At 36.6% G+C, this 27,422-nt stretch overlaps 1 protein-coding gene across 7 annotated transcripts in view; it reads right to left on the bottom strand.

Moving 5' to 3' along the window:
• The window catches only part of CPLANE1 (ciliogenesis and planar polarity effector complex subunit 1), a 59,720-nt gene that overhangs the window by 12,952 nt on the left and 19,346 nt on the right, over window positions 1–27,422 (bottom strand). For 3 of the 7 annotated variants that reach the window (XM_077171281.1, XM_077171282.1, XM_077171287.1), the window contains 26 exons: window positions 26,833–27,061; window positions 26,460–26,593; window positions 24,723–24,940; window positions 24,287–24,451; window positions 23,142–23,280; window positions 22,699–22,808; window positions 21,479–21,640; window positions 21,218–21,326; window positions 20,555–20,861; window positions 19,191–20,124; window positions 17,862–18,025; window positions 16,725–16,858; window positions 16,082–16,164; window positions 15,180–15,248; window positions 12,912–12,994; window positions 11,979–12,047; window positions 9,780–9,969; window positions 7,468–7,725; window positions 6,546–7,295; window positions 5,525–5,691; window positions 4,194–4,323; window positions 3,213–3,267; window positions 2,013–2,117; window positions 1,436–1,528; window positions 679–791; window positions 227–425 (listed from right to left, as the gene is read on the bottom strand). In XM_077171281.1, the coding sequence (XP_077027396.1) occupies window positions 227–425; window positions 679–791; window positions 1,436–1,528; window positions 2,013–2,117; window positions 3,213–3,267; window positions 4,194–4,323; window positions 5,525–5,691; window positions 6,546–7,295; window positions 7,468–7,725; window positions 9,780–9,969; window positions 11,979–12,047; window positions 12,912–12,994; window positions 15,180–15,248; window positions 16,082–16,164; window positions 16,725–16,858; window positions 17,862–18,025; window positions 19,191–20,124; window positions 20,555–20,861; window positions 21,218–21,326; window positions 21,479–21,640; window positions 22,699–22,808; window positions 23,142–23,280; window positions 24,287–24,451; window positions 24,723–24,940; window positions 26,460–26,593; window positions 26,833–27,061 (5,169 nt within the window). The remainder of the gene's footprint in view (window positions 1–226; window positions 426–678; window positions 792–1,435; window positions 1,529–2,012; window positions 2,118–3,212; window positions 3,268–4,193; window positions 4,324–5,524; window positions 5,692–6,545; window positions 7,296–7,467; window positions 7,726–9,779; window positions 9,970–11,978; window positions 12,048–12,911; window positions 12,995–15,179; window positions 15,249–16,081; window positions 16,165–16,724; window positions 16,859–17,861; window positions 18,026–19,190; window positions 20,125–20,554; window positions 20,862–21,217; window positions 21,327–21,478; window positions 21,641–22,698; window positions 22,809–23,141; window positions 23,281–24,286; window positions 24,452–24,722; window positions 24,941–26,459; window positions 26,594–26,832; window positions 27,062–27,422) is intronic. The other 4 variants (XM_077171283.1, XM_077171284.1, XM_077171286.1 and 1 more) reach the window with 4 other exon arrangements.

Genomic DNA, 27,422 nt, shown 5'->3' with positions numbered 1-27,422 from the left:
AAGCCACAAGCACCTAAATACTGCATGCAATTAGGCATAAATGTGCCATACCTAATAGGGTGTTTTAGAAGGCAAGAATCAGTACAAAAGAAGTTAAATGTATCAAGGTTGATGTTTAAGACTAAAATACCTTGAGGTTAATTTGGAAAAGGCTGCAGATTTTCTGTGGGAGTATTATATCAAAAGAATATTACTTTTTCTTGGATTTAAAACTGAAATGGTTTACCTTGCTTCTGAAGTGCTCCAGGTAGAACTGCATTAGTAACAGAAGCTGCTGTGTGATGAAGTTTTGCAGTAGATGGAATTTCAAGCCTCTCATTCTGGGGTTCAGCAGCTATCTCTTCTGCAGACTCAGGTTTCATGGGCAAATTGCTAGGGATGTCACTGTCTTCAATGTCAATCACACTGATATATTCCCGTTTATGCTAAACAACAAGATAATGAAGAATTATACAGTATGTGTTTGGAATGAGCTGCTTATAGTGCATTGTTCACCATTTCCTGTGTTTACCTCTTGACATTTGCAGATGAAAGGCCTTTTGTTTTTGGAACAAAATAAATACAATCTTCCCTACCACACTACACAACTGACTCATGCAGATACAAAGAACCTAAATTCATGAAGACAAACAGTATACTTAAAATGCATTTAAGCCATATGTACATTAGATCACTAACCAAATCAGGTGCATCTGACAGAAGGGATGGTAAAGGTTTCTCATTCACTTCAGTGGGGAAACTCAGGTTTAAATACATGTCTGGCAGTAGTATCTCAGAGGAACTGGATGATTCTACAAGGAAATAATAATAGTCAGTATTATATTTACAGTAAAAGACACAAAAACTTCAGACTTTTAAGAAACAGCTCTGCATTCTCTAGAAGATAAGAAAAGCTTTGACTAAGCTGCCATCTAGATTGCTATTAATATCTAAGTCCCTTCTACTTAGGTAAAAAAAACCTGCATCTTTACTTAATCCAAAGAAATTAGATTACTCAGATAGAAACCTCTAATAAAACTATCTGCAAATGAGTCATGTGATGTAGTGAAATTATCTTCAAATAGAAGAACATTGTTGAATTTTACAATAATGGAAAAATTAGTATGCTGTCTTGGTATCACAGGGAAAATATTTGGGTACTGAAATCTATGTAATGTATTTATGGTACAATGCTGCTGCAGGCTCAATTTTGTGTGATCTGTTTTAACATCCTACTGATCAATTCATTTGTTCTACATTACACTAAATCTAAAAATTAAATGAACACTAAAATCAAGCTAAAATCCACAAAATGAGGATTGGGTATCAGAAAATCAGATAAATTAGCATGTTATTTGCACCCTTCATTAAGCTGTCTCAGATACAAAACCCATGTTAGAACACTTTTATAGACTTCCCAAACAACAAATGAAGTGGAGAAAGACTGCAGCCACACCTGATACAGGAACAGATGTGACCAGCTCATTTTCTTGAACTTTGGAAACCTCATTTCCACCACTGATCCCATGATCCTGATGTGATTTGAGCTCTTGATTGGAAAAAAAAAAAAAAGACGACCAGAATGTATGAGTTTACATAAAGAAAAGACACCAATGGCATTATCTGAGTGTACATTTCTGATTTGCCAGTTCACAGTCAAAGAAAAGTGGGGGAAGAGGAAAGGAAGCAATTTCAGTCAAGTGTGAAACATTGTCTAAAATGCATTTAGATAAAGTCAAGTTAAATTAAAACAAGCTTTCAGAAAAAGTTGCAGCAGAACTGACTTACAGAAAGCATGAAGAGACTCTTACATAATTGTGTCAGTAATATTTTTAATTATAATTATTTTAACTACTGCTTAATATTTTATATTCCGTTTTTTTCTAGTTTAATTCTTTTAGAAACAAGAAAACTGCACAAAAACCTGCTTTCTCTTTACAAACTTGCTGCATTTTGAAAACTCAAATAGCACAACTAATCAAGATCAACACCAGAAACAGTTGGTTTCTGTAGATTACCTGTGTAGCACTTACCAGGACAAGTATTTGTACTTGCATCTTGAGTTTCTGCTGTTTTTTTTCCTACAGAAGCCAAATAATGTAGATCTGCTGAGGTAATACTTGCTTTATCCATTGCATCTAAAATGTGATAATACAAAATAGATGTCTATTACTGATAAAAAAAAAATTGACATATTTGAAAGCAATGATACTAACTCACAACTATGGGCTCCAACATTTTCTTACTTGTATTTATGACAGATAATTTTCACTTGTCTCTAAGTATACCTCAAAAATTACTCCAAGAAAAGTTCATGCTACCAATTTTATGTGAATAAACAATTGACACAATGTTACACTGAATTACAACCAAGATTCAGTTTAGATATGTGATTTTAAATTAAATATTTTAATATGCTGAACAGTAACAGTCTGTTTCACATTCTAAAAGGAGGGGAGGAATATTTATGACACATATGTCTTCATTTCTTTATTGTTGTTTCTACAAAGTTTGCATTTCTTTAAGGCCAAACTTCAGAGAATGAACTGCATTTTGTCCTATGACAGAACTGAATATTGTCATGAATTAACATATTATATAAAGAAGGTAATCTTTCCACAGGTCTGGTCTTCATATTGCAGGCTAGAAACATTGCATGTAGTGAGTTTCTTTTACAAGAGCCTTAAATTTTGTGTAATTAGAATATGCAGGCAAATAATGTTGGAATAATATATTTTAAAAATACAATAAAAATTTAGGAATGGAAATGTTTACAGAATTATTTTGATTAATCACATGAACAGAAGTCACTGTCAATCACAGGTAATTAACTTGACATACTGCTATTATTTCATTAACTCTTGTTCATAAACATAAATACAAGATTATCACTCATTTTGAAGAAAAATCAAAATACTTCTAAAATTATTGTGAAAACTATTCTGAATCTTCAGATAATTTGCACAAGATTTTAAATTTGCCTGCACCTCTCTTCATACCAATCCCAAAAAAAACTAGTATCTCCCAAAAATTCTGGATCTGGACACCTGTTGTACATCCTGAAATGTCTGGGGAGAGATCCCATAAGACAGAAAGCTCTACTGACCACAAAGCACACTATCCTAGTTTTTAACATGGAGATTATTGTAGAGTTTGACTGTGAATTCTAACAGACTAATGTTCCTTGATTATTTTTTTTGAGTACTCAAAACATTAAAAAGACTTGTACTTGCCCATTGACGTGAAAAAACCATCTTGAACGTAAGATGCCAATTTTGGCTTGTGATCCTAATATAAGGAAAAAAAGAAATATCTTTAAAAAATAGTTCCAGTGCAGAGTAAAGGCTTTCTTGGTGATGTTAACTATCCAATATACCTCATATGAGTAATGATTTTGGAGAAAAAAAGAAATAACAGTCACTTACTTTCCTCAATGCCTGTTTTAATTCCTCTGATCTATTCCAACTTAGTGGGATTTACTGACTATGTAACATTCTCTTAGGTACCTAAGGGTGACATGCAGTAACATAAATTCCTTATTCCTCTTTGAGTCTATCCTACCCCTGCTGAATCCTGAACATCTCCAGGTCTGCTGAGGACCTGCTCAACTCCAGCTGCTGTGCTGCAGTGAAGTCTTAGAGAAAGTATGGTATGGACCAGAAACACAGTTCTGGGTAGTGATCCAGCATTAAATTGGTAATGTTCTAAGCTTGAAATTTGGTACTTGTTAGGATAACCCCCAAAAGATATCAAAAAGGCCTAATCAAAACCCAGCTTGATGAAGGCTTTTTTTTTTCAGAGTCTGGACTGAGACAAACCTGAGACTCCAATGCTGCACATCCTTACACTTATATTGTCATACATCCAGGCCTACATGGAAAGAATAATGCCTGGGTCACTTTGTCACTACTAGGAAATTTTTTTTTCATTTTTAACATTTTTATAGGTATTTACTACAAATGTACATGCAGACTTATAGCCTATCGAAACAAGTTCACATTCCAAAAAAAAACCAGCAACTCTGGAACCTTTCATAAAAATCAATCTCCAGTTTACAGAAAATGCAAGTATATGAATTAAAAATATGCATACTGTTTGTAGGCTAGAGCCTGGAAGAAAAGTATATTATTGTTTAGTTTATATTTTTCTCCTTTCTTTTCTGCTAATACTTGAGTGGAAAAGATAAGAGCTAAGAAAGAACTGTAATTCTATACCCCAGTCTCTGATTCAGAAGGCACTGCTTTGTCACTAATACTGATGATGGAGTCATCTGGACAGAAGGACACGCCTGGTTTCTTCTTTTCCTCCTTCTCTTTCAGTTGCTTCTTACCACGTCTCTTTTTACTGTCAACATATTAATTACAGGTAAAGAGGAAGAAGTGCTTCGAAATAATAACAATACCTATGGTTGTTTTCTAGGAAAGATTACTATTAAGAAATAAACTCTGAAATAATGATTGGAAAAGATCAACAGCTGCTGCATATAGATCAGTTTAAATCACAATTTCTGCCTGCTTGAAAACTACTTGAAAATGTTGTTGGAACCCATAGAAATACCAGCAATTACACTAAAATCTACTAATTGTCTAATAGACTACTATTAAATATAACAAACCTCATAATACTTCACATCTGTAGCTTGTGTATAATTAATAATTACTGCACAAAATGCCCAGAAGGAATCTATAAGAAGCAAACTTCAATTACACAGCAGTAATTTTCTTACGACTAGGTGACAAATAGATTACACAACAGCAACTATAGCTTCTTCTTTAATATGTGACAAGTAGATTATATGACAGCAACTACAGCTTGAAGCACTTATACAGATACTATTAAAATGTATTCTAACTATATCTGCAGTTACTTGCGTGGCAAGTTTTCACTTCAATAGTGAAAAACTCGTCTTCAGCCTCTGCTCCAAAATGACATAACTGAAAGAAACCAAGTATTCTATTCCAGAACATTCTATCAGCATTCTATAAGAACTGAGTAAAGATATGTAAGCAGCTTAAACAACTGTTCCAACTGTTTGTGAAATCAGTTAACATCAAATAGATCAAATTTTGTAAGTTATAAATAACATACCTAGCAAAAAAACCTACAACTCAGGTTCAGCAGGAATTTTGTTAATCACTGTCTCTATTAAAAACAGCCTACGTATTTAATTACATTGAAAGAGCACATAATTCTTTCTTTCTTGAAGATGACAGTGACAATATGCAGCCCAGACAGCAGTGCTGTGTAATATTCACTGTGTAAGGAGTGAGCATTTCATTAAGAGTGTATAGCAAACATTCAGAAGACAACAAGACTTCAAAACACAGATAGTGGAATGAAAAACATTTCCACTTGAATCTTCTTCCTATCAATCTCCTAAGAGCAAGAACTCCTCACATCCTGATGATACACTTCTTCTGTATCTTTACTAACATTTGCTATTTTATTCTCTGCAGAGAGAATACACTCCCTCTGATGCCAAAGCTAGAAAGTACAAGTTACCAGTTAATCTATCAAAATGAAGTTCCACTTTAATCTGGCTTGCCTTTTTCTTTTGTTCTGCACATCTCTAAGTTCAAATGGTTCAACATCAGTTCTTAGTAGCTGGATAGGTTTGGTTTGGTCTTGTCCAAAGGAGCTACTGGGCATAGAATGATGCTTGTGGCATTGCTCAAATGCAATGAGATCTCGAAGTGGGATGAGATTTGGTGCCTAAGAGGGTTCAGAAAGAGAGAAAGACAGAAAATGGGGAGGGGAACTCCAGTCAGATTGGATGAACAAAGTAAGTCCAGTGTGGATTTCAGTTACACAAACAAAACTCCTGTAACATTTTGTAAAGAATATGGAAATGGAGTATTAATAGCATCAGAACAGAACTGCTGCCAATATGTATATGTGTAAACTATTTTCTGAAAATTAAAAGGTATGAATTTTCTCCACAGAACATATTTCACTAATATTTGCATTTCTTATGTAGGTAGTTCAGGGTGAAGTTATGAACCATCCACTGTAGACAAGTACCGAAGAACCAACCACCTTTCAAGGAAAAGCATTTCCATTCCTCTCAACTGGGATATGCAAGCATGTAAGTCCATAAGAAATAACATTTTTCCAAACATTGGGTATTCAGCATCCATAACATTTTCTTACCAAGCCTTTTACCATTCTATTTCTACCCTGCAAAATAGGATTTTTCACCACATTCTGTTTCTGTAAGTAATTCTATTATAATCTCTCTAGGAAAAAACCCTATTTTTTTACCATACAAATATTGTCCAGTATTTTAGATAGTAAATTCTTCACACTTATTACCAGTGTACTGAACATTGATAAGCTATGGAATGTAGAATCAATTTAATGTAGTTATAAACACTTCCAGGCTTGCAGTCTGTCTCATATTGACATGTCAATAAGCAGGTACCCTTAGTTCTAGATCCCTCCTGGCATCTGTACTGAACAATTTCAAATTCAAAGTCTGTAAAGATGAAATTACTTGTGGTGACTAAGAAACCATGAAATTGACAAAACATTACAACTTAGAAAAGTATATTATTAAAATCCAGTACCTTCTTTTTCTGAGGTAAATTAATCTGAAGTAGTGACATTCTTGCATCCCACTGTGTTTCTCTGGAGTCAGCATCCTTTGCTGCAGGTTTAACAGGTATTAAAGTAGTAGTGATTGGCTGCCTTACAGCTGGTGGAACTCTAGGCACTGGGTCAAGTTGCAAGTGCAACAGTGGAATAGCAGCTAGGTTCTGAGTGCGTGGTGCTTTGAACATATTCACATTTTCAGGGAACTGTAGCTGAGGCGAATCTTCTTGCTGTCCTTCACACTGATCTGAATTCAGATATTTGGGAGGGCCCTCACACACTGTTTCTGCCCATCTCTCCTTTTCCTCATGCTTTTGTCTTGAAATCTCAGGGTTGTATCTACTTCTGTGGAAATCTTCCTCTGCCTTACTCTTTCTTGGTGCGTATGATGAATGATGGTCCCATGAGGAATCTGATGAACTCCAAGCTACTCGTGGTACTGGGGGTAGCTTGGCAAACGCTGATGACATTTCTGTTGGATGTAAAAATGCTGGTTTGATATGACAACTTGATTCCAGCTTAAGCAAAGGAAATCCATTTGAGTAACTAGTTTTTTTTTCAACAGGAATAAGCTTCACTTTTTTTTGGATGCCTGAAGAAGAAGCTAGGAGATGAAGTGGTTTAGTAGGCACTGAAGAATGCAAATCTTGGGATAGTGACATTAATCCTGTTTCCTTGCTGTTGCTTTCAAATAATGTCAAAGAGGCACTCTTATCCAGATGATTCTAAATGAGAAAAGCAAACAAACCAGCAAACAAACATATCAACCATGCACTAAATACTCACAAAAATAGTTCTGTCTACACCAATACACTGACACATTTCCTAACTCAACAGGATAGATAACATACCAGATATACTGAACAGTCTTCATGAACCATGCTTTGATATACCTACTTTTATTCGACCATTGTTGCTTTCATCTTCTACACTCTTCCTTGGCTGAAAAACAGAGCTCTCTTGACCAGTTTTTCCCTTTTCTTCTTGAGTGGGCACTTGTGTTTTCGGAGAAGTATTGCTTTCAGCAGTGTGTGCAGGCTGGCTTCCTGCCAGCTGAACCAACCGATGCTGCTGTAATACTTGTTGCACATTTGGCACATTGGTAAAGGACGACTGCACTAATTGCATTAAACTCATGAAGTTGATCTGCTGGAGCTGAATACACACATGAACAAAGTTAACAAATGCCAATAACTTTAACAGAAGTCTTAGCAAAAATGTCTAGGCTATCTTAGAGCTGTTCACTGAGGTGACAAAACACACAATGGGATGATTCAATAATGATTAATTTGTGTACTTGTTTACTGTTTTGGACTTCCTTATAAGGTACAACAAATACCTGCCATAGGTTATGCTAAAGCAAAACAAATATCTTCAATTTTTTGTGAAGTTTCAATAAATGTAAAGTCATAGAGAATTGGCTCAACATACTACAACCACTTAAATCCTAGCACAGTTGAAAAGCTATTACAGCATCAGAATTTTTCCAAGTGTAAACTGTTGAAGGACATTGACTTATGTGAGCTAAAACATACTCAAAGATCTATAATTATACCACTCATTTTCTTGAATTAAAAGCAAGAGTTCAGTCTAAAATAAGTTTCACAGTGGCTAACATGGAATTAGAAATCTCTTTAAGGAAAACAACCTGTGCTGGTTTTGCACTGAAGCCACCCATGGAAGTGATTTTTTCTGAGAGGAGCTGCTGAGAGCTTCCTCTGTGCCTAGCAAAACCAATTGCTGGTTAGCTTTGAGAATGAGAATATTAATGAGCCAATTAAAAACTAGACCTGCCTCTGTGAACACACATGTAAAAACGAACAAACCCTGAGAATTCTCTTTCCCTTCTGGCCTGGGAACAGGTAGCAAGGCTGGCCTGGCCCTGTCTCAGCCAGGCCAGGCTGGGCAGGCTCTGCTGCAGGGCCAGGTCAGGCCCGCTTGGCCTGGGGGGACTTGGGGGAGGGCCGGGCCAGGCCCCGGGGACTGCTCGAGATCCCAGCATGGCAGCCAAAAAAAATCCCCAGAGGCAGCTCTGTAGTCTACAGAGAGAGCAGCCCCGTGGCTGGAACTGAACGTAGCAAGGGACGGGAAACAGCCAGAGCGGCCACCACCATTCTGGCCTGGGCCCCCCGAGACTCTGAAACAGCCCCAGTGCGGCCTGAAATCCACCACCATGAGCACTATGAACACCCTTGGCAGGGATCCTGTGAGCATCTGCAGGCCCTGGGTGAGATATTAACTCTTTTAGGCCATAGATAACACTTGCAGACCTTCAATACTCCCTCAGGTGAGAGAAAAGGACAGAGTAAAGACATGTAGAGAACAACATGAGACATGAAGGTCAGTAAGAAGAAGTCAAGTCCTAGATAAGAGGGTTGAGGAGATGCTTCAGGTTTGGGTTGAAATCCTCTTGTAAGGCTATGGAGAAGATATAATTGATACATCAGACTTTTTTTCCCTGTAACTTATTGAAAGTATGGGGGGATGAAGTGTTCAAATTGTAGATATAAGCACAGGCATCTATGCTAAAGCAAGCAGATGTTGAAGTAGTTGTGATCCCAGGAGAAGTTTGAACAGAGAAAGAAAAGAGTGCCCCAAGGGAGAGAAGAAGACCTCTGTTCCCAGAGATGATGATCTCAGAGACAGACAAAGATAACCTTTGCTCTTGAACCCCATAAGTTGACATGGCTCATAAACACAGCTTTGGGAAGGCTGCAAAAGATGGGAGGGACTCCATGATTGCAGATTTCTGAGGAGCTGCTATTCATGGACATTAAGAACCATGAGAAAACTGTTTCTTGTGGAGAAGTCAATGGCATGGCAAGGGCAACTCCCCTCCCTAAGTGAACAGAAGACTATTCTAGAGCTGATAAACTGACTGAGTTGTTTCTGTAAGTTGTGAATGAAAAAGAAAAGGTTGTAGGGGAAAGAGAAGTGTTCTAAAGGTTTTATTCTGATTCTTATTATTCTTTCTTTGAGTTACTGTCAAAAAAATTTTCTTTATACCCTTTTAAAGTTTTGAGCCTGCTTTGCCTTCTTCTTAATCCTATCTCATAGCAGGAAATGAGTAGGTATATTCTAGTGGGTGCACTGGCATTTAGCCAGCACTGAACCAACCACACACAGAAAGACCTTAAAACAGTAACTATTTCCATTTTTTAAACAACACGGTACCAAGAAAACTACTTAAAATAATTAGATGCTCTCACCTGAACTAATTTAAACATTTCATCTTGCAGCATCTGCCTGACAGTTTCTGATGTGCTTGCTTTCTCTTCTCTAGGGACTTCTTCCTTGACTTCTTGCTTCTTTGCAAAAACAGAAGTATGGGAGGCAAGACTTGACATAGTCGACACAGCAGTCTCAGAAGGCTGAGAATCACTTACAGTGTCTGCACTACTTAAGAAAGAAAAGAACCAACTATGAAAAACATTCAGAGTTCAAAACACCTACACAAGGTTGTCTGAAATCAATCCAGAAAAATTTTTAAGATACCTGTATACTTAAAAAACATAATTAATTTGTAGGAGCAATGAATAATTAACAGTGAGTGCATGATCTTGACCAGAGAGCATGTAGGACATATTTCCTAACACTTCTTAAAATACTGAATGAAAAACAGCTGTAAAGATGTAATTCTATCTGATTTTGTAGCCACAAGTGTATCTAAAATATTATTATCACTAGAGATACAGGCAGAAACCAATGATTTGACAAAAAAGACAGAAAAAAGGCCTGGTTAGTCATAAAGAAAAACAGCTGATGGAAAATGAAGAGGGACATTTTTAGTTGAAATAAGGAAGAAGGCAGATTCATTTTGACTTAAAGTAATGTTCAAGCAAACTGACAAGCTGACAAATCATGAGTGGTGGATGAATTCATAATCTGTATCAGAATAGGCCGATGCTTTTCTTTTAATTTTTCTTAACAGAAAAGGGTGAGGTGTTGTATTGCACTAAATAGTTTATTTAGTTGTTGTTTTGGTTGTTTGGTAATTTGCACTGATCACATGGTCTTTTCCCCCCAAAAGCCCCCGTGGTAATGGTTTGTCCCAGGTTTACTCCTCTCCTCACCCCTTCCTCAGTTGTATCCCATTGGCTGTGGTCCTCTTCCTCTGTCCCCATTCCCCCAGGTTTAAAAGTCTCCCACCATCAGACATTTGCCCTCTTTCTCCCCTGGGACACCGCTTCTTAATAATTTTTTAGCCCAGAGAAGAAGAGCACCTCGTGTCTTTTACTTTTGTCCTTGAAAAGGCTGCAAGGGGCCAAGGGTCCAGAGATAGCCAGATCGGACCCGAGCAGCTCTGGGAGAGCTCAGCCGTTTACAAAGTTCCTTTAGATATTTGGGCTTAAAAAGTAAAGAGATTTCAGAGTAATGTATTGTACGTGTTACTCCAATTTTAAATTATTTTCTTTACATTTTCCCACAGTGATAATAAGATCTTTTAGTTGGTAAAGAGTATTAAGTACGTTGATTCCTTGCATGAAGAAGAGATGGTTAGGATTTACATTAAGCTATGAAGAAACTGAAGGATTTTACTTGCACCAACAGAAATCAACCCAAAAGACATTTCTCTGTTTAAGAAAAATGCTGACATTGCTATGGATACAGGCAACCCTTAGAGAATGTCTTACAATTGTACAGAATGGCCTCCAAGCATGTGAACGAACAGGATCATAAAGTAATGGATAATGAGTAGTTTTGGATATGTAATATGTGTGAAGGGGCATATGAAATCTTTAGGAAGGCAATTAGAATGTGCAAGCATGACTTGAAATGCCAAAAGTTTGAGTAAATTTTTTTTTTAAGAGTTGGCACGAGAAACTCAAGAAGTAAGAGATTAAATACACATAAAAATGGAGCCCAAAAGTATGTGTAGTTCATATTTTCCTCTAAACTGAAAAAAGCCTCATATAGGACTGTTCCAGAACTGAAAGCCTGAGACTGACTCCTGACTCCTTTTCCCAATTCCAACATTGTCTTTATTTTGCATATATTTATGTAAATCTATTAGTTGCCATAGGATAGCTGCATTTTAATAATTTTACTTAAAATGTATATAAGTTAAAAATATAATTGTTCAGGTGTTCTATATAATCAAGTATCTTCCATAGTAATATTATATAATGAATTCTGTCCAGACCCAGGAAACAAAACTATCATGTCTCTTGAAATCTGGTAGCTCTGAATCAACATTTGAGTCGTGAGATATTCCAGACAACACATGAGAGTATACGATCCACAAGGATTATAGTACAAAAAAGTTCCAGAAAAAGCTACTTAGTTTGTAGGTACAATACACTCTACCTGCAAATATTTTGCAGTCAAAATAGTCAAAACTACACATCAATATTACTTCAAATCACAAATATTGTTTTATTACATAAAATAGCATAGGTTTATCTTACCTAGGAACTTCTGCATCTTGTTTTATAGAAAATGAGTGCGAAACGGTGCTACTAACAACTTCAGTCATACTATAAAGGGAGAAAAAATAGTATTGCAAATACTACAATAATTTGTTATGCTGTATGTTTCCATTTTATATACATGTATGTGTATAAATATACATATAACCTCCTGAAAAAGTATTTTAATTAGTATGAGATAAAGTACCTGCAGGTCACTCGATAAAAGCTATACAGATCTACATTGCTTTAATTACTGCATTACACTGCAATCTGAGCTGGCAAATATTGACATTCATGTTTTGTCTCCCCTAGCAATCAGAAACTGACTCAAACAAAAGCACTGAAAAAGTTCCAGCTATTCAAGACAGCAGGCAAAGAAAAGGTTGATTCTGGTAGACAAAGGAAGAGAAAATCCAATTTAACTAATACTGTTAATATCACTATAATCTGCATCTCTAGAAGAGAAAAAACAATACCATAATAAATTCTTGAGGGGCATCTTACATTCAGTTAAAACAAAACCATGTAATTTTAAAAAGTAGAGGATTTCAAGTATTTCTAAAAGTCATTTTAAAGTCTTTCACAAATGTTATGTATACATAGGGACATTTATTTATATGCTATTGTAATAAGAGTTTCTATTTTTTCAGTTATTGTCTTTCTCCTAGATAAAATACACCTTCTCACAAACTGTGCTTGTTTTATTAGACCATGACTAAAATAATGATTCATCAACCCAGCCCTTCATATATGTGAAATGCCTGTACATGAAATAGGAGGTGACTGAAACTGTTTGAAACTATGGTTTTGTTGCTATAAGCAACAGCAGGAACCCAAGACATCACTGGATACAATCATTAACAAAACTGCTTTAGATTTTTAAGCAAAGTTAAAAGATTTAAAAGAGTTTTAAAAAATCAAGTCACTTACATATTCTGCTTAGCCTTTTCTTCCTTTGTTTCCTCCACGTTTGGATCTTCTTGAGCACTATCTACAGCTGAAATGGCAACCTCCTAAATATAAAAAGATAAAAAGATCTAAACTTGCAATTTTTTCTATCCCTCCTGCTTCAATAAAATACAAGTTTTTTTAGCCTATGGCAAATGTATTTTTGATTAAATATCCAATTACAAAAATCTGACTAAAAATAATCAAAATTACATCCTTATCAGAAGATGGTTACAGATCAGCAACAAAGAGATATAATGATTTACCTCAGAATCTTTCTTTCCTAAAACAATCTCATTATTATAAGATTTTAGTTCCAAATTCATATTCATGTAGTACCCTGGATATATATTCTGCTAATCTCAGACCCCCTAGTAAAGAGGAAAATCTGGAAACAATCCCATTGCATATACAAACTATCTATAAAACAAGAAAATGAAACAAATGTAGGATTTTGTACATGCCATAGATTCACTATAGTAAAATGTATTGAAAAAATTGGAGACAACAATACAAAGCATAGCAGCCCTGCCCTTAGCCACTTTCAAAGAAAAGATACCTATGACCAAAAGTGATGCATGGAAAAAGCAAGCTTATTTATAAATCCAGACTGAGTTTTCAGACAGAAGCAAAATAAACATTTTGATGTATTTTTTAAAAAAAGCAATTCAATTTTATGTATACATATACTACATATAAATATATGAAAGCATACACACATTTTCAAAAGTGCTCAGAGCAGATCTCACTTTACTACCTTTTAATTGTTAATTTTATTATTAGGCAAGAAAAAAGATTCACCAACACTAAACAATTTAGTCCTCAAGTTCACAAATCCATTGATGAATTCAGGATACTTTGAAAACAGTATTCATAACAACTCGATGTTTCCATATAATATCCTGTCACATCAGGAGAAATGCTGGAGCTGAGTAAGGCAGCCAGACCTGCTCTCTGTGTTACAACCAGTACAACTAAGGAAAGTTGATGGGTGGCAGTAGGAGTTAACTCTCTTCTGAGAAGTAACAAGGCATCCATTTGCTAACCTGACACACTCTCTTGGAGTACTTCTTCCCTGGGGCTCCTGTCAGGGATGTCTCCGAGAGACAACCAAGGCCTGCACAGCCCACTATTACCTGCTGCTGTTGTCTCACATGTGCACCAGTGACAGATCCATGAGCAGGTTGAGAAGGGAGTAAGGGCTCTGGAGTGCAGCCAATCCTCCCAGGCAAAAGGAAGGGGTTTGAAAGAGTTTGAATCTGGTGAATCAACAAATGGCTACAGGACTGGGGCCACAGCCAGGGCTATGGCTTCTTCAGCCATGGGACTTGCTTTGAGAGCCTGGTCTGCTGAGGGCTGATGGAGTTCATCGATCAGAGAAGGGGAAGAGCACCTTCAGTCATAGTCTTGGAAAGGGGGAAGAGGCCTTTAAACTAAAGTTGTCAGGGGAGGGGCAATTTTCTGAGGGAGTCAGAAAGAGATGCCTGGAGAGGAGCTGCTTGCCAACAGAGCACCTGAAGAGCTGCACAAAGGAATTATAATTACTCCTGCCAGTAACTCAGCTTCATCGGGGGCCTCTATGCAAGCATATCTAGCACAGAGAATAAAAAAAAGTTGGAAACGTGTATGTCTGCCAGGTACAATGTTACTGGCATTGCAGATGTGGTGTGATGGCTCTGATGACTGGAGTGCTGGAATGGATGTATGCAGGCTCCTTCTTTAGGAAGCACAGGCAGAGGAGATGAGGAGTGGGTGTTACCCTCTATGTCAGTGACTAGCTGCAGTGCATGGAGCTCTGCCTGGGGATGGATGAGGATTTGATCAAGAGTTTATGGCTCAGGTTTACAGGGAGGGCAGGGACAGGTGGCATTACAGTGGAGTTCTGATAAAAGGCTGTCCAGCTAAGGAAGATGAAACAGATGAGGTCCTTTATATGCAGATAGGAACAACCTCATGTTTGCAAACCCTGGTCCTCACAGGGAACTTCAACCATCCCAGTATCTGCTGAGGGGGCAACACAGCACGGCAGAAGCAATTCTGGAGGTTCTGAAAGGCATTGATGATAACTTCCTTCCACATGTGACAGAACAGGCAGTGAGGAGAGGTACTATGGTGAACCTCCTTCTGACCAACAAGGAAGAGCTGATGGGCAATGCGAAGTTCAAGGACAGCCTTAGTTCCAGCAGCCATGAAATGGTGAAGTTTGAGTTCCTCAGGGCAGTGAGGAGGGCACACAGAAAGCTCACTGACCTTCACTTCAGGAGAACAGTCTTCATCTTCTTCAGGGATCTGCTTGGTAGAGTCCCATGGGATTGCACCCTGGAAAGAAGAGAGGCACAAGAAAGCTGATTAATATTCAGGAACCACCTCCTCCAACCTCAGGAGGGATGGATCCCAATGAAGAGGAAGTTAGACAAAAATGCCAGGAGGCTTGCATGGATGAACAAGGAGTTCTCGGACAAAGTGAAACACAAAAATGAAGCCTACAGATGATCGAAACAAGTACAGGGTGAGGAATATTGAGAGATTGTCCAAATCAAACATATCCTGTGCTGCACGCAGAGCAGCATGGTTAGCATATTGAAGGAGGCAATTCTCCCTCTATTCTGTCCTCAGAAGACTCACTGGAGCACTGTGTTCAGCTCTGTGTCCCCCAGTATAAAAAGACATAAACCTGCTAAAGCAAGTCCAGAACAAAGGGTGTTCAGGGGCCTGGAGCACCTTTCACATGAGGAAAGGCTGTCAGAGTTGGGGTTGTTCAGCATAAAGACCAGAAAGCTCTAGGGAGACTTCAGAGCAGTCTTTCAGTACCTAAAGGAGCCTACAGGAAAATGGGAGATGGACCTTTTACAAGAGCACAATAGTAACAGGTGAGGGGGGAATTACTTCAGACTGAAAAAGGGTGATTAGATTACATTTTAGGAAATAATTCTTTACTGTGAGGAGATAAGGCACTGGAACAGATTACCCAGAGAAGCTGTGGGTGTCCCATCCATGAAAGTGTTCAAGACCAGGTTGGATGGGGTCCTGGATAATCTGGTCTAATGGAAGGTGTCCCTGCCAATGGCAGAGGGTTTGGAATGAGATGATCTTTAACATCCCTTCCAAACCCAAATGTTTCTATGATCTCTGATGATTGTAGGGCAACTTGCCTGTTCTCTTTGATGTTCTACAGGTCTGATCTTGACAGAGCTATTGGAGCTCTTTGAAGCTTCATATGGCTCCTCAAAGAATTCTACAATATAAACATAATTACTCTAAATTAGAAAACTACATAGATTATAGTACTGTTACATGATTTCTGACAGCAGGTCATATTAATCCACTTTTTCCATAGTGTGGAGTTCAGAGTTGCTTCTGCAAATTCAAAATTTGTGCTCTTACTAGTGTTGATGTATGCACCCAAAGACAGCAGTAAAAAAATCCCCAGCTTATGTAAAGTGTACAAATATGATAATTTATACATACTCAGCTCTTAAAACTTGCAAAGTGTTTTGAACATTTGTGTGAATATTTCCAGAGTAAAAGTATATGAGAGAATAGAACATGTTAACATACATTCTTCTATGTCTATAGAAAAAAGTGACATAGCGAAAAAGTGATCAGAAAGTCTTGATAATACAATTTTATATAATTTAGTTATAATATAAACTGGATAAAATAATTCCAATACAACTATGAAGACCTTTGCATTTTTTGACTAAATAAACAGAGGAACATAAAATCGTATTCATGCAAAACTCCTACTGCTTTATATGTCAGACCATAATAAAAGGATATACCATTAAAACAAACCTTGTTCTGATGTTACATCCAACTCCTGCTGAACAAATGGTTCCACTTCATTCAGGTCTTCAGTTATATGAGGCACAGAATTATTTCCCTGATTAATTTTCTTCTTATAAAAATATTTTGACTTTGTAGACATTCTGGTAATAGGGATTAGAAAACATAATTAACAACATAAGTATCTGGCTCACTTCAAGTATGCTGTTCCTTTCATACTGCAGGCTAGTACCTAACTGTAAAATAAACACTGTTGTGATAAAACCAATATTCATTTAGGTTTTCTCTCTGACTACAACTTAAACCAAGCTTAATTTTTTTTTTTTTTGCATAGCTGTAATGTTTTAGTGCCATTAATGGTACACTCTTTCAGACAGGTGTTTCCAGACAAATTGTGCTATGTCTTTAAAATCATCTGGTAAAGGCTACATTTATCTCCCTCACAGGAACTTTGTTTATTGAAAAAAATAGGAAATGGTCAGACAAGACATACAATCATGTCTCAAAATACTTGAGATTATTTTCAGAATACTAGAGATCTATATAACTCACTCTCTATATATATTCTAATACGAGAGGTCAATTTTTTTTCTTATTGCAATATAAGGTGAAATGCCTCAGAGGAATTCAGGTTAAGGATTCTTTATCTTCAAGATAGTGCAAGATATTAACAAAAAAAATATTTACTGCTTTTTCCATCTATTTTCCCGACATGCACGCATATGAACATAGCTAGATTACAGATCCAGAAGAAAATAAACTAACATTGTGAACCACTCATTTCAAATCAAAGAAAATTACACTGAAGAGAGGGGAAGTTATCTGAATTCTTTGAGAAAACCATGACACCTGTTATATTGGAAATCTAGATTCTATTTCCACATGACTAAGCTTATAAACAACCATGTACAATTCACTTAATATGCAACAACTACCTTATGTACATGTGCTGATGGAGAATATTTAATTTGCTTCATGCAGCTGTAACCAATATGCCCAAGTTTGACTTCTTGCACAAAATTAAACATGTATATAATACATAAATATAAATATGTATATTATACATATATTACAGTAGATCTCTTCATGCTGCTCAGTAGAGGAATTATGACCAACTAGGGTTCTTAGGTTAAAAAAAAAAATTACCTTAAATCTCTTTCACAAAGATTATCATAGATTTGTACAATCTGGACATCAAGAGGAGAATTGACCACTGTGAAAGAGCCTTCATCCATACTGCTTTCTTCCTCTGTTCTAGACTGGGCTTCTGATAGAGATGCAATTTCTTTCAGATATTGATCCTCCTGATGCTATTAATAATGATAATTGAAATTCACTAGTTAAAAAAAATACCAGGTACTTTTAAAAAAACTATAATGCTTTCATATAGAATGATTATACTTAATTCATATCCTTTTCTTTATTATAGAGCCAAGAAATCCTGGATTTACAGATTTACAGAAACATGCGTTTCTCCCCTTTTTGCATTAACTGAAGCAATGGTCCTCTGAATTATCCAAAGGAAATATAAGAAAGGTTTCTCAGTGTCAACTGAGTATGAGTTGTCAAGGACACTACATGACAGTATAGTCAAGATAAATATAAACAGTAAGATTTGGCCTCATCCAGACAATATAGAACTCTCAAATTTCCACTGAAAACAGTATGAAAGGCAAAAAGAGATACATAACTTTGTGGTTAGATGCATGCACAAGATTTTTAAGTTGCAAATAAAATACTTATCAAAAAAACAGAAAATACAAACCAAAAGTAAGAAAAAAATCTCTTTTGAGACTGGAGAAAAGCCTTCTCAACCTAAATCCCCAAACCTTCTTCCCTCAAAATCTTTCATGTATTCTCTGACTCTATGTATTGTTAATTAAAGAAGCTAAGTGATCCAGTTGTCTCTGAAGTATAAACTAAAGCAATATGTACCAGATTCCTCTGGCAAATCTCCTCCTTCATATCCACACATATACTCCAAACCTCTGTAACAGTACTAGTCATTTTTCACTGGTCTTTAACCAGTTAAAATACTCCAGTCAGACTGTATCTGCACTGTCCTCAAACACAAATGAACTTAAACTCTTGCAAGAGGACTATTTCTTTATTCTTTGCCTTGCTTTGCCATGTTCCATCTCTAGAAGTATGTTTTTTCAAAGATGATGTCTAAAACTAGACACAGTGGTGAAACTTACAGGAATCTGTGCAAAAAATGTGGTGTCTGGATAAATTACCTATATTTTGAACTTCCAAATAGAACTTTCATCTCCAACTCAAGTATTTCTCCTGACAGAATTTCAGTATTTCTGGATTTTTACCCTTTTCTTAGCAACTCTTAAAAGAAAGGCTATTAGTCAATATTCTGTGTTTTACTGAGAACAGAACTATAAGGTAAAACACGTATGTGATTTTTCCCTACTGGCATAACTCACTCACACACTTCACTAACACTTGTCCCATCCTTTTTCTTACCTTACATTTTATGCTCCTTGTTTGAGATCTGTCTCCATATAACTGTTCTAACAACCAAAAAGATGTAAGGATGGCTGCCGATGATGTTTTCAGATGTATCATTGGAATAGTCTCTTCTAAGGAATCTTGTTTATTGGATCCACAGAGCAGTCTTTTATCGGACCATCTGATCATCCACTCCAGCAATTTTGAAATATTGCTCAATTTGCCCATCAAATCTATAGGCACTTCTTCTGCTGGTACAATACCAACTACATCAAGAGTTTTGTAAACGTATTTAGGAATTGCCTGAGTTTGCAGGGTAGAGGAAGTATGGTTATGAAAGGTCTGGCTTGCTTGTGCAACATTGACTCTTTGATTGTCAGTCTCAGCTCTGTATATCGATTTGTACTTTAAACCAAATAAGCCTTCTTTAAGTCCTTTTTTTAGGTTACACACAGAAGGTTCTGTTGTCTGCCCAACAGTCTGTACAATTGTTGGTTTTTCCAAAATATTTTTGCTTTCATTATAGGCAGATACTTTTCCAGGATCACAGGATGCCAGGGTGACAGTATAGCAGGACCCTGCTCTAAACACACTTTGACTTCTAGTTTTGTTTTGCCGACGTTTTAGTGTTGTGTGAACATCAAAAAAGAGAGAGTTCAACTCATGCTCTCGAAGCAGCCCAGAAAAGCTAGTGAGAAATGGAATTCCAAGGTCACTGTACTTTATCAGGTCTCTCTCAAGGACATAACTCAAAAAGAGTTCTAAAAATCTAACATACTCATCATCATCACGTTCAAATTCCCATGCACCAACTACAGGCAAATTATGTTGATTAAGCCTGTCTCTCCAACACATTTTGTCTTTATGTTTTGTTTTACAGCTAGGAGCTTTTATCTTGTGTGTGGTATTTTTGTTACCTATTTCCCTTTGTTGTTGGAGCTCATTTCCCCTGTAAGACAATAGATGTAAGAACCATTAATACTCAAATCAATTTTAAAAATAATTACATGCAACATTAGTTCTTTATCTTCCACTGAAGTTAAAAACAGCCAAAACCCCTAAATTTACATTAGGACAATGTATAGGTGGCAAGTTAATCAAATTCAAAATCCATAGACAGAAACTAGGCAGTAACATATATGAATGTAGACATAGCTGATAGTAATTTACACTTCAATAATTTATTAGTCACATACTAACTGATATAACATTGGCAGTTCTACAATTTGGGAAATCTGTAGTTCTTCATTTGATAAATCATCCATAGTGACAATCAACCTGTTTGGTCAAGAGATTACTTGATCAGTGGGGGACAACTTCCCCCCCCCCCCCCCCCCCCCAATTTAAATCAAAAGCCTTCTGCTGCAATTTTCTCATACCTTGGGAATGAAGGTGTTTGAGGTCTTGCTTCTTCAGTAAACAAAGCATCAGAAAGTGTGTCTGCTGCGTCTGCATCATTATATACCTGAGGATTCCCAACATCAGTAAGAGTGCTTGTGCTTAGACTAGTGCCTAATGAGAATCTGTCATAACAGTGCTCCTCATCATTTGATGCTGCCTCTTCTACTGGCTCCCAAATATTAACTTCAATAGGGCCTATGTTCTTTACTACACGTCTCAAGGCCTTCTTCCTCTCTTCTTCAGCAGCTTGTATAATAGACATAATTTCTTCACTTTCAGGACCTTCTGAAAGAAAGAAAACCAAGTTTTCAGTCTTAATTTTCAGTTTTAATTTAGTCTCAAATTGAGACATGAATTAGATTTCAATTAAAATCATAAATTAGAGCCATTTACAAATTCAACAAGAAACTGTGATAAAGTGAAGAAACATCAACATTTTGAAAACCATGATACCCTGTGAATGGTATAGAAATCATGTATCAGAAAGAAAACACAGACTTTGTGATGAAACTCAAAGTTTTCCAGCTGAAAATGACAATAATTGTTTTGCATGGGGTATGACAAAAATTACTGTCACAAGCTAATAACTAGGATAAAAAACAAAGCTTGTTGAAAATTTCCAGAAGAATGATGAACGTTACCTTTAACAGTATTTTGTCTGAGCCGCTGCTGAAGTCCATGATATTTATCTCTAAGTGGAACTCTTACATCTTCAGGATTAGGAAATGCTTTTACAAAAGTCTCTGCCACCTACACAAAAAAAGAAAGCATCTTTTCCAGTAGCTATCGTCTTATCACATATACCTTACACCATGAGAAAATGTAACTAGTAGGTTTTCCAAGGAGGGGAAATATTTGTGATAATCTTTATAAGCTTTTATTCTAGTTTTAAGGTCTTCTACCTTTTTTACTGGTGGCAATTCTCCAAGCAGACTTAAAATTACATCCTGAACTAATTCTTCAACATTCATGAATCTGCAGAAAGGAAGCATTCGACAAGCCCACTCCACTGCATTCAGACAATGCTCAACTGTGTAGGCATCATATCCATTCTTATTCGGATCCTAAAAAAATTACCAGAAATTAATTACTATGAACAATGTATTTCAGCAAAATGATTCATACATTTCAAATAGTAATGCTTCTTAAAAATAAAAATCTCTAACTTGTCTGCAAGCAGAGCAGTATATGAGGGCAGGAAACAGATCAATATTGTAATTGATCATAACGTACATTAAAAAAATAAGAGAGAGAGAAAAAAAGGGCTTTTTTAAAATCAGCTTAGGAAATAATTCCATTAGCATACAGCTGAAGAGTTTGTTTACTGTCACAAGTAAAACCTTAGGATTTGCCTAAACTGTGAAGTAAGCTATTCTACTTTGACTTCAGGTGATCATAAATTCTTTCTTATTAGCAAGATAATTAAGACTTGCAAGAGGCTCTTAAGATGGATTGGTTTATTTTGAACAGTATTTTCTATCTCATCTGTCACTGTCAGACAAAGTACAGAAAAATCAGAGTAATCCACCATTTGAAACAGAGCCATCCTGTTTATCTGAAACTTGGGTTTTTCTGGTGAAGAAAAACCTTGGACTTGTTACAGAATACATGACAAATACGTTAGTAGTTTTTTCTTTTTCTTCCTGGACCTCTGACATCAATTGAGAAGGTATAAGTAGAGAAAACATGATCAAATTTTAATTTTTTTCATTACTCTTTCTGACAACCATGTATATTTAACACACCATAAACCTGATTTTTGGTGTACTAAGTATGTATTATTCAATAAATTCTCAAAATACCTTGACCAAATAGGCAAAAAAACAAGCCAGAAAGTAAATTCTTAGGTTAACAAGTGTAGAAGCTATTGCTTTCCTGGCAGCTCTTCCGACTCAAATACCAAGCAAAAGCCTAACAGAAATATTGTCAGGAAGATGGAGATCACAGGCACAGCACACTGCTCCATAGCATCAAATACATAATTCACATTGCAAGCACTGTGCTCATTTTGTTCTGTTAAGCAAATAGAAGTTCTCACAGAAATATACAGCAGATCTTCAGAATTCTTCTCATAGCTTCATGCAATTAAGATGTATCTCTACTATATTAGTAATACAATTACCTTGATATTGTTAATATTTTCCCTTGCAGTTTGGTACCGCCTACAGCTGTCAGATAATTTTTCACGAACATGAAACATCCAACACAATGCACAGAACTCTCTGAACCAACCTACAACACAAAAATGCAGTATGATGCGATTCTATTTAAATAAGTTAAATAGAGTAGCCTGACATTTTTCAGTATTGTTCTGGAGCTACAGCTCCTTAGTCACACTTAGTGTTCATGTTCTTTCGCATCTATCAGGTCTGTAACACGACCCCCACAGCCAATCCAGAACAGCACATTTTAGAGTAAGAGTTTCAATAACTAACAAAAAAGCTGGAAATGAAATGTGTTCCTGATGCATTGCAATATACCAACTCAACCTAATACATCAGCTGTGGATTTTCACTGGTGTTCTTTTTTCCAGCTCTAAATTATTTTATGTTACTGCATACAGACCTAAAATTTTACAGGTTATGTCATCAAACTGGTGGGCTCCAGAAGATGTAGATCCATAGAGAGCAGTGCGGAAATTGCAGTAACAAAGCAAAGTCTCTGGGAAGGGACTCAGCAAAGGAAGAGAACCTTTCATTCGGATCTATAACAACAGGTAAATAAACAATCAAAATGGAAATAAAAATCAGTTAACATTTTACATATATCACTACTAAAGGCACAGCCTCTCAGTTATTAGAATACCGCCAAGATCAGTAAAATTGCCTGAAGCTTGCTTTTGATTTTCTTCAAATCACTATTCTGAAAATTCATTTAAAGGGATATGTTTAATATGAACTATGGCACAAAGAACGGTTTTGTTTGAATGGTACTCATGATTACTATGAAATACAAGAGTAACACAAAGTATAAGAACTAAGATCACAATCAAGAAACCAGACTGATTCAACACAGTACAGGTTGCTGTCACCAAGGCTGACTAGCTTTGCCTCCAGTTTCAGTTGGAATGTCTGACCAGCTCCCCATGCCAACATGAGGCATGTGACCATGCAAACAGAAGTAAATACTCTTCCGTCAGATCAGTTCCTGATCTCAATCACTGCATTAATGCTGGTGCAGGGGGATTGTGGGAAGAGAGAGCCATATACACACTCTCTTCTTCTTTAAGTAACTATGTTACAAAAGAAAAGACTGATTCTTTTAATCAATTTATTGTGAATTTGCTTCTGAGCAAACAAATTGCACAAAGGTAAAATGAGATTTTACAAGTTCTGTGCACTAAGATCCCTTTACCTGAAGTGAGCATTACTTTCTCTGTTAATATTCAACCCTAAGTGATTTGGAGCATATTTCCAGCTAACAGCTATAACTCCCAATTAAAGTCTGCTTTTTTCTTTTAATGGAAAATAATTAATTCCTATGTCACCAAGTAGGTATAGAAAGACATCCAAAAGGAAACACTTTATGATGTAGATATCTTATATCTTTAAGTTCTGGTTTCCTATAAAAATTAACTGTAAAACTAGAAGATGACATTTACAAAGCACGACATCAAAGCCAAGGTGAGACTGAATGCTTCTGCAGTTGCAAACTTATCAGTAATATTTACAACTGATAATCAAGTTAAAAATAGAAAGTTAAATGTTTACTTTCTGCATAACTTTTCTTGCCCACTTCAGTTGTGTAATATACCACTGTGCTGCAGAGCAAGAACAATGAGCAGCCCGGAAGAGCAAGATAATTCGCTGAAGAACTCCTGACATTTTCTGACGGACTTCTTTCTCTGTTTTTAAAAGAATGTCATCACTGTCTTCCTGAAAATGCAAAGACAAACAAAGCTCAAAATTAGAAAAGACATATAACTAAATGTTGTTACTGGTCCTAATCCCATCTTCTTTATAGCATAGATCATTTATGGAAAAAACACAGAGGCACAAATACTTTCTCATCACTGCTGTACTACTTAGGTAAATGAGCAGACATGGAAGAAAACAAAAATGAGCTCAAAAGAACCAGAATAAAGCTCATTATTCATGAGTATTCACAGTATTTACTGTGAAACAAACACACTAGAAACAGACATACTTCACTGAGTGAAGCTGGTTGAGGACAGTACAATGGTGGTGCTGGAAGACAGAGCCCAGCTGGAACCAAACCATAAAACTTTCTGCAAAGATCCTTCGCAGAATCCATCAAAAGCTGAAATGTCTCTGAGAGAATATCAACATCTGCCATAACAGCTGCTTTCAGTAGTTCCTGTATTGAACTGTAAAGAACATCTGCATCTTCCTCTTCAATAGGATCTATAAAATATTAAGCCCAGAAACCAATAAATTAATTGAGTCAATACATGGATCTTCATTCTCACATCACGAAGTGATGTTCTCTGAATTTGCATTCATATATTACAAGTGACCTCATCTACTTGCTTTAAGATAAGATCTCATGCATTAAAAACTAGTATTCAATTATTAATTTTAAGTTTTGCCCCATTACCATGACACCTATTGCCTTTCTAGGTAGGCAACGGAACTTTTTAGCCAGGCATTTGCTTGGCACAACATTCTGGCAAATCATTCTTACCAAAAAGGCATAAGTGGGTACATTATTAATAATGACTAAAGCAACTCTTTAATCAGTAAGTCGGTCCACCTGCTGACAAGACCTTAAAATGCTTTCAGACAAAATGAGAATAAAATATAGAGATTGTGCCAGTAAACTTTCCATAGAATATAAATAAGGTCAGGTTGACCTAGCTAACTGTGAATTTCAGCATTTAAATATTAAGTTAGGAGCTCACAGTATCTGTAGGGTCCAGTGAAGACCTGGCCAACAGACAGAGAGATAAGTGAGAGACCTGCTTTTGTGTCTTCATGTCTCTAAGGGCAAAACAAGGGGAGACCAAGGGAGCCATGACCACATGCCAGAAATACAGTGTGTACATTGGTATGTGCGTGTCTCTAAAGATCAGGCACCTGGACAGGCTGAGGAGCCCAGACCAACTCTGCTGTATCCTATATACTGCCAGGACTATATGCTCCAGGCCAGCTGCTGTGGGGGTGCATGGACAGTGTATGTGTGTGGGAGAAGAGGGTGTTTGTGAATGGGTGTTGTGAGTTTTCTGAGTACCAGAAAGCAGAGAGGGGCTGGGGCTTTGGGGGCTTACATACACAGACATAAGCTACGTTGACACTCAGCGACTGGGTCAGCTGGCCATCGACTTAGCAAGTGGTCTTGCCAATGGCCTAGCTACTGGAGTGACACACACTGTACTATATGCCAATCTTAACCCTGACCAACAGGAGAGGGAAGGATGGTAGGACTGCTGGTGCTGCCTGTGTGAGTGCTGAGCAGGTCTGTAGGTGACCAGTCCTACATGGATGCCGTTTATGTGCCTACTGGGAATACATTCTTAGCCCTGCTAGCTGCTGGACCTGGGGATTCACTATATCAGAAAGCAAAAAGCAAAATGAAACCTCTTATTATAGCTAATTTCAAGTGTGATGATACTTCACATAATTATTAACACATAAATTCTTTTGTTTATTTATTGGAATGAAGATTCAGTTTTCTTCCAAGTAAGTTAATATCAAATATGGTTTAGACAATACAAATGAGAAGACAAGAGTGATAATTTATTTCATTTCTGGAATTATCAAAGTCAAAACATACACCCTCATGAAATAAAGTGCTTGAATATATTGTAACAGTAATACACACACTGGAGAAGACAAAGCAATTGTTTCTTTCTCAGTGTATAACACTGTATATGTAGTCAAATAACATGGAAAAATAACCACAATTATTTTTCATTTGAAGTACCTGTGAACTTCTTGTATTTAATATGTCCTGATGTTTCAGAAGTTACTGGCTGTCCTAACAAAGACTGTAACTTTTCCTGAAAAGTCTGCATTGGTAGTAAGCTTAATGGCAGGTGACACTCTGGTTTTTTCATTCTGAAAGTATAACAAGAAACTGCTCATGAATAACAAAGTAATATCCATACATAATCCAATGAAGGTCTGTTAAACTAGTATCTATGCCAAAATAACTAATCATAACACCTTAAGTTGTACACCTAGTAGGAATCTGGGAATATGAACTTCTGAGGCTATATATATAGCTTGTCACAATAAACTTCACGGAAATAACTATGTAACAAAAAATAGTATACTAATTCCAATTGCAAGTTTACCTTGAGAGCTCCTCGGGGTTCTCACAATACAGCTGGTAGGCCAGACCAATTGACACAGACAGCTTCCAGTCCCCAAGTGTCTGTGCTAGCCACACAGCCTCTGGAATAAGTCCACCAATAAAGAACAAATCAAGAGCATATTCAGCTGTCCACACAGATGAAAGCTTCTGGTCCCTGACAGCTCTCGTAACCAAACAGTGTTGCAGTGGAATGACACGAGGAGGTAAGTCTGTGACATGAAAGGCACATATCAAAGTTTACATAAATCCTCATGCTATCAGATGAACAATCTAGGATTCATTTGCTCACATTGCTTGTGGATTAGTTACAGTGTACAACTGCTTTTATTATTAATTTACTTTTATTAGAGGTATACTATGGAAGTGCAATGGTATAAGAGTGTGTTCAGAATAGGCTATTTTCCTGCTTAATAATGTTGGATATAAAAGCAAGTGCAAAACTCGTGGGGTTGGTTTTTTTTCACCTTAAAGACTTAATCACACTGATGGACCATTTGCAAATATTCTTCATATCTGTAGGGTATACCAGAGGGTACACATGAGATAAATGGAAATTCCTAGAGTTTTACT

Source organism: Agelaius phoeniceus, chromosome Z (genome assembly GCF_051311805.1).
Source record: "Agelaius phoeniceus isolate bAgePho1 chromosome Z, bAgePho1.hap1, whole genome shotgun sequence".
Classification (NCBI taxonomy): domain Eukaryota; kingdom Metazoa; phylum Chordata; class Aves; order Passeriformes; family Icteridae; genus Agelaius; species Agelaius phoeniceus.
The sequence above is the reverse complement of the archived record's forward strand: the minus strand, read 5'-3'. Positions and strand labels throughout refer to the sequence as shown.